The sequence below is a fragment of the Photinus pyralis genome, unplaced genomic scaffold, assembly GCF_008802855.1.
Source record: "Photinus pyralis isolate 1611_PpyrPB1 unplaced genomic scaffold, Ppyr1.3 Ppyr1.4_LG1, whole genome shotgun sequence".
In the NCBI taxonomy this organism is placed as follows: domain Eukaryota; kingdom Metazoa; phylum Arthropoda; class Insecta; order Coleoptera; family Lampyridae; genus Photinus; species Photinus pyralis.
In genome coordinates this window covers 1,043,124-1,051,142 of record NW_022170249.1, presented here as the reverse complement: position 1 = coordinate 1,051,142, position 8,019 = coordinate 1,043,124, and the positions used below count along the sequence as shown (strand labels likewise).

At 36.3% G+C, this 8,019-nt stretch overlaps 1 protein-coding gene across 1 annotated transcript; it reads left to right on the top strand.

The window, feature by feature from the left end:
- Nucleotides 1-4,251: 4,251 nt before the first annotated feature.
- On the top strand, nucleotides 4,252-4,854 carry LOC116159340. Its single transcript, XM_031472295.1, has one exon. It carries the CDS (start codon nucleotides 4,252-4,254, stop codon nucleotides 4,852-4,854), a length of 603 nt encoding a protein of 200 aa, XP_031328155.1.
- The last annotated feature ends 3,165 nt before the right edge of the window (nucleotides 4,855-8,019 follow it).

Genomic DNA, 8,019 nt, shown 5'->3' with positions numbered 1-8,019 from the left:
TTTAAGGTTATGTTAGGGTATGCTATAGAATGTAAATACCGCGAAATGTAACCGAATCGGAATTGCGGTATTGCCACACTTAAATAAAACTTTTATCCTCGCGTGAAGTTGTATTTTGTCCGAAAACTTGGAACAGTGTTCCAAGTTTTCGGATCTGTTCCAAGTTTTCGGATCATAATAGACTGTTTGCAATTTTCTGTACCTACTGTATATTTTGGGAGATTAATGAAGGGAATTTTGCATTTACAGCCAAAATGCCCCCAGCTACTAAAAACAGGGGGGGTAGTCGAACGTACGCGGCATATACTCAAGAAATTCTTACTAAAGCAATAAGAGAAATAAATGAAAAAAAAATATCATTACGGGCTACCTCGAAAAAATATAACATTTCGATAGGAACCTTGTCGCGTAAAACACGACAATTGCAAATGCAGAAATATGGCAGACCTGCGGTACTTTTAATAGAGGAGGAGAATAAAATTGTAGAGGGTTTGCAAATAGCAGCAGAGTGGGGATTCCCATTAACAACGCGTGACCTCCAGCAACTGGTTCAGTCGTATTTAAATAGATCCGGACGTACAGAACTTCGTTTTAAACAAAACAAGCCAGGGAAGGACTGGGTACAACACTTTTTAAAAAGGCATCCAGTGCTAACAAACAGGTTGTCGGAGAATATTAAGAGACACAGAGCAGAGGTGTCCGCGGAAGTGATTTCAACATACTTTAATAATCTAGAAATATCGTTAAATAATGTATCTCCTGACGCGATTGTTAATTATGATGAAAGCAATTTCGTGGACGATCCCGGCAAGTCTAAAGTTTTAGTAAGAAGGGGGACGAAGCATCCCGAAAGGTGTTTAGATAGTTCGAAGATGAGCACAACAACTATGTTTGCATGTAGCGCGAGTGGAGTTTTACTTCCACCTTATGTAATTTATAAAGCAGAACACCTTTATGATTCGTGGACGGAGAGAGGTCCTAAGGGTACTTATTACAATAGAACAAAATCTGGCTGGATGGATAGCAAAGTTTTTGAGGACTGGTTTACAGCAATTATTTTGCCATATATGAAAAAGTTACCTCCAGGACCTAAAGCTGTCATTGGTGATAACCTGTCAAGCCATATATCCGAAAAGGTCATAAAAGAATGTGAAAAGAACAACATTAGATTTATTCTTCTTCCGGCAAACAGCACCCACTTATGTCAACCTTTAGACGTCAGTGTATTCCGAGCAGTAAAAGCTGCATGGCGTAAAAACCTTTTAAAATTGAAGCTATCAAACAAAGGATGCATCCCCAAATCACAATTTCCAGGTTTATTGAAGGAAACCTTAGACTCTTTGCAGGAAAAAATTAAAACTATTATTGAATCTGGTTTTCGCGCCACGGGGATCTATCCCTTAAACAAAAATGAAGTCCTCAAGAGACTCCCTGAAAGCAACATCATGGATAATGCCGGGGAATCAACTTTAACTGAAGCGTTGAAGGAACAGTTGATTACCATGCGATATGGCAAGGAAAAACCGCCAGAAAAAAAGAAAAAACGTTTGCAAACTGAACCAGGAAAGAGTTTGGCAGCACAAAGCGACGACGATGAAGAAGGCAGTTTTTCATTACATGACAGTGATAGTTCGGAAGGTATGGAAGACCTTCAACATTTCAGTGACTTGGAAGATGCGGATGATGATGACCATCTTATAACTGAAAACCCATCCACTGATGTTTTAAATGTCAAAAAAGGGGATTTTGTTTTAGTTAAATTTCCTTTAGAAGGAAGATCGAATAAATATAGAAATTACGTTGGAGAGGTTCTAAACGTATTTGAAGATACTCAAACCTACGAATGCACATTTCTTAGACCCCTTCGTCTTTCCAAAACAACGTTCATATATCCAGTTGTAGAAGATTTGGCTATTGTAAACAAAAAACAAATTTGTGAGCATCTACATAATGCAAATAAAGTTGGATCTAAAGTTTCCCTTAATCAACCTGTAAATATTTAGTTATATCGTTAACCTATGTATCAGAATAAAATATTTTCTTAGTAATCAGCTCATTTTTCCATAATAAATGCCTTCTAAAATGTTTGTTAAATTTTAAAAAATTTTAAAAGTGTTCCAAGTTACCTTATATAACTCTAACTTGTAAAAAACATAAATATAAATGGGCGTTCCAAGTTTTCAGTTTTGCGGGTAACTTGGAACACTACCCTCTTTTTAAAAAAAAATGGGTTATGTGGCGCCTTTTGTCATATGTCAATACTCATGTCGTTAGTTTCTAATACCATACATACGACGGTGGGTGTTAAAAAAATTAAAAAAAATTACTTGAAAAGTTACATTAATTTGAACTTGAAAAGTGTTCCAAGTTACCCGGTTCTACGGTAACACGCTTTGGAATTTGTCATAACGAGAATTCATTAGTCATTACGTGCTCAAATGCTCCTCCCGTACCTTTTTTCCATGCAATCGCTTGTTACTTGATAGCTGTACTTTTTATCCGCTCAAATTTAGGGAAAAAAAATTTTCCTCTCATGCTCAAATATTAAAGGATGTGAAAGCTAGAAAATTTCGTATTCTCTTAACCCTAATTTGTTAGTTTCACACATATTCGTGTCTCAAAACAAAGAATTTCTCATACCTCGATATTCTCGTTGTCAAACATGGCGTCACCTCGATGTAACAAAGCCACAATCTTCAACCACTTTTTCACTCGCGTAAAACCTACTCAAACGTTTATAATAAAAACGTGCAATGGGCTCGTAACCTGTAGGAGTGGCTGAACGGATATAACAAACAACACTAACGTTGATATAACCGAGAAAACAAACTCTTTATTAAATCGAACCACACTCAAGCAACTCTCTACTATATAACGCAACGCGCAATTACAGAGGAGCCCTGCAATAACTACTAACTATACTGTATTCAGAAAATAATGTTACTTTTCTCATTAGCGCTGGGGGTGTTCCCAATAGTATTGCGATAAATGGTATTATTGGATTTGCATCTTAAATGTATTGGAAAAACCGGATTTTTAAGGGCGAAAGTCGTTCAAAACAATCCTTACGGTTTGTTTAAATGAATAGAACAATAAGCACCAATCACCTAGCAGTCAGCAGTTCTCAACAAATTATAAATATTACACCAATTTCGATACGAAGGTATAACGCTTGTCTTTAAATGGTAAAGTAACGGTAATTTTACGTTCGTAAAATGCGCTAAAAACTTATACGATATTCAAATGGTACGTAATACATAATATAATGTAATGATATGCAAATATGTACATAATGTGCTAGGGGTATTATCGTTATCACTTTCACTACAATAATCGCTTGTTTACCTCAGAAGTTAATTATATTTAGATTTGTACTTGTACCATAATGACTTCCTAATTATTGTAATCAATATTAATGTTTTATAAGTAAAAGAAAATAAGAAAATATTTGTTAATGTCTTTAGGAAGGGGTTCTATATATATTGCAACTGAATTGTTATACTCACTTAGTTTCCTGTACAACCTGGTCAAAATGGACGCCACTGAGGCCAAACGTAAAATTTAGTTGAACGTGTATGATTATTTTGTAAAAGAAAAAAATCATGGTGGAGTACTTACTTCAGTAATGGCAGTTCAACAAAGAACAGCGGATGCGGTGCAAGTATCGAAACAAACAGTTGTGAGGACATGTGCTATGCGAGAGATTGGAAGTGATTTAAAAAGAAATACATATCGCCGTTCTAAACCACGTAGGACGGACCTATACTAGAAAATAAAAAGCATACCATCCGATATCTGGATTTATGATATGTACGCAAATAAAGAGCACGTAACTCTAGATACTTTGTTGGCGGCGATAAAATTGAAAGACTTGTGTGATTTGGGCAGAACAAGCTTGTTCTATGCACTGAAAGAAATGGGCTTTAAATTTAAGATGACCAATAACAGACGGGGTTCGTGTGAACAAAGTCATGTGGTTTCCATGCGGAATGTGTTTTTGCTAAAATACATCAGAAATCTCGAATCCGAAATTCCGCATGATTTCGTTTTTTTAGACGAAACCTGGGTGTTTAGCAGAGGCGCAACAAAGCGTACTTGGCAAGATGACCGCGCTAAAAGTTTGCAACAACTCATAAGGCTTCAGATGGTAAACGATACATAATTATTCATGCTGGTGGCAGAAATGGGTTTATAGAAGGCAGCAGCTTAATATTTTCGAGTACCAACAAATCGTTCGATTACCACGACAATATGAACGCCGAACTATTTGAAAAATGGTTTGAAGAATCTGTCCTAAAGAAACTTGCTCAGCCCTCAATTATTGTTTTAGATAATGCATCTTATCACACGCGGAAAAGTGAAAAGATTCCAACAGCTTCTTCAACCAAAGAGGAAATTTCGAATTGGTTGAAAATGAAGAATAGACCATTTGATACTGCGATGTTTAAGGCCGAATTGTTAGAAATTGTAAAAAATCACAGTCAAGCAACCATAACTAAATATGTTGTCGATGAAATGACATTACAATATGGCCACGAGGTTCTGCGTTTGCCGCCTTACCATTGCCATTTCAATCCCATTGAACTGGTATGGGGAATTTCGAAAAAGTTTTACGATGACCATATTGTTGGTACGCCGGGAAGACCAGAAGATGTTCTTAAAACCTGGAACGACGCGTTAGCTAAAGTAACTCCAGACGTGTGGAATCGCTGCGTAACCCATACAGAAGAAATAATCAAGGATACCTTCAATCGTGAAAAAATTATAGACGATGTAAGGCCTTTGATTTTTACTGTAAATACAGGAAGTGATGAAGAAAGCGATTATTTAAGTGAAAGTGACAACGACGCGTGAATTCATATGGACTTAATTCATGTCGATTATTATAATAGGTAGCAATTAAGTAAATAATGTACATATTTTCATGTTTATTTGGAACAAATGTTGTAATTTTTAATGTGAACTGATAAAATACAAGCATGATTTCGTATCGTAATTGGTGTAATATTTATATTCTGTTGAGAACTGCTGACTGGTGGGTGATTGGTGCTTATTGTTCTATTCATTTAAACAAGCCGTAAGGATTGTTTTGAACGATTTTCGCCCTTAAAAATCCGGTTTTTCCCATACATTTAAGATGCAAATCCAATAATACCATTTATCGCAATACTATTGGGAACACACCCAGCGTTAATGAGAAAAGTAACATTATTTTCTGAATACACTATAACCACACGCTCTCTCGTGTGTTCTCCGCTGCGTTGCCACACTTATTTGCAACTCTCCAACTCAATATTCGACAATAAATTATTAATCTGTAGTGTTCTTGACTCCTCAACTTGTTCTACGTATATGCACGTGATTTCATAATTTTTAGATCGGTTTAGGAACGTATTACAACGAAATACGTTTGTTCAAGAATCAGGAGAATATATCTTTACCCACAATTCAAAGTTATAGCTATCAATTTTCGGTAATTAACACTATTTTTATGTAAACACAATGCATGTGAAACTTATATCTAAGTATTAGAGAAAATTGCAGTAAAACTCGATTAAAGACCTCCATTGAAAACGATACTATTTCTAGCATGTATAAAGAAGGTAAATGTGACGATTGTTTTGGAGTGATGGGAAGGTAAGCTTTCTAGGCTTATTCGTTGACTTTCCAACTAGTGCAAATTGTCGATAATACGCAGTAGTTATCTAGCGCAAAATTGCCGCTGCTCTTTATAAAATTCAAATTGCTTATAAAACGAAGCTTTTTAAGTTTTTGCCTATTATAATTTGTCCTCGGAAAGTCTGCTGAAATGTCCGTCTTATTTTAGCTTGGAATACTACCACTGAAAATAATTCACCAGATTCTTTCTCAAACAAGTTTACGAAAGAATTATTCCAATTATCTTCAATATTTCTCACTCCCATTTAATCTATTATATTACATTACCTGTAATAATTAAAAGATTTTTTAAACTTTTTATTCAATAATATACGAAGACCTAATTAACAGAACCGGACAAACGAGCACATTGATAATATTTTTATATTGTATGAAAACATGAAAAAATAAATTGTAATGTTATTTTTTTTTTTTTAAATTAAGGCTTCAACTGCAGAGGTTATTTCGCCTAATTTTTTTACTCATGGTATGTAACAGAGTATGTACAAGCTACTAACACTCACGTATGACGTTACAATTTGTCATATAGATTTATCGCCTTTAAGAAATTTATAGTGTTTTTAATATCTGTTATGTTTTTTAAGTTTCCCTCTATATTATCGCTTAGATTAAAAAGCCTCCGTTGTACATTATATACAGGACAGTCACAGATAATGTGTTTGACAGTGGTATGAACATTACATGTTACGCACATTGGTGCGTTTTGACCCAAAAATATATGCCCATGGGTTAGAGAGGTGTGCCCGATTCGTAAGCGATGTGCCTTTGTAGTACTTTTTCGATCTGCTATGAAGGGTAGGTATTTCATTTTTACAGAATTCTTAACATAATATAGTTTATGTTTTAAATCCTTCCATTTTCTCTGCCATTTATTGAAAATATGGTCTTTCAGATAGTTTGCATAGTCGATACATTTCACAAAAGACACATCCTGTGTATGTTCAAGAGTGGCGCTCCGTGCAGCTGCATCCGCCTTGTCGTTTCCCGCGACACCAACATGACTTGGTATCCACAAAAAGAGAACCCGGCAACGACGAATGGCTAAAATGTGTATACCAGATATTGAAGTCTTTGAACAAATGGGTCAGGAGAGAACAGGTCTAGCAAACCCTCCAGGGCACTGCGAGAGTCACATGCTATTAGGCAAGTTGTATGTGTGTGCTTGGTGAAAGTAAGATACAAGAGAGCTTGCCACAGAGCATATTGCTCTGCGAAGTAGATTGACGCAATCTTGTTGAGAGACCAGGAATTCACCTCATCATCTACCACAAAAGCAGAGCCTACGCCGTCGTTTGTTTTGGATCCATCAGTGTAAATTATTTTGTCGTAGTTCCTTTCATTTAATGTCTGTAAGACTTTTTGTCGCCATAAGTGGCTGCTTGTTTGGTTTTTTTGATTTTCGGTCAGACTAAAATCTATTTCAATTTGGTTAAGTTTCCAGGGTGGTAATTCTGACAGGCATACATTAATTAACTCTGGTGGTATGAGTTGTTCCGAGATCAAGAGAGTCCTAAACCTCCCGAATGCTGATTTCTGTGGGGAAGTTTCTATGAAGGTAAGTTGGTTATGAGGATGATTTTTGTTGCTCATTATTTTAATCATATATTTTGTTAGTAGTAATGTACGCCTGTTTTCCAATGAACAGATGCCCGATTCACAATATAAACTTTCGGCGGGGCTAGTTGGAAATGCACCCAAACAGTACCTTATACCCATATTGTGTATGGGATTGAGCGACATAAGTGTACTTCTACATGCCGAGCCATATGCTATGCAGCCGTAATCAATGCGGGATAGGACTAGGGATCTATATAAATTGATCATCGTTTTGGGCTCAGCGCCCCAGTTGGTATGTGCCAATACTTTAAGTATGTCCAGAGTTTTCATACATCTCTGCTTGAGGTCCATGATATGGCTCTTCCAAGTTAACTTGGAATCGATAATCAAACCCAAGAACCGTACTGTATTATAACATGGTATTGGTACATCATTTAGATAGAGCAATGGGTCGTAGTGTGGCTTCCGTAGTCTGCAGAAGTGCACACATTTTGTTTTTTCAGGTGAAAAAAACATTAACGAATGCAATAAATTATAGAATTATTGTGATTAATACTTGGTACAATACCCGTTGACTTCAATGCCATCTTGCATCCGGGAGACCATGGAGTCAGCCAATCGTTCGCAGATGTTATTCTGTCTCAAGTTATTCCAAGTTTCCATAATATTTGCATGGAGTTGTTCAATCGTGCGGATGTTTCCATGTTTCCGGTTATCCTCTGCGCCATCCTGTTCCCTCCGTATCCACCGGCGAACTTGCGGAACCTTATAGAAAAAGAGAAA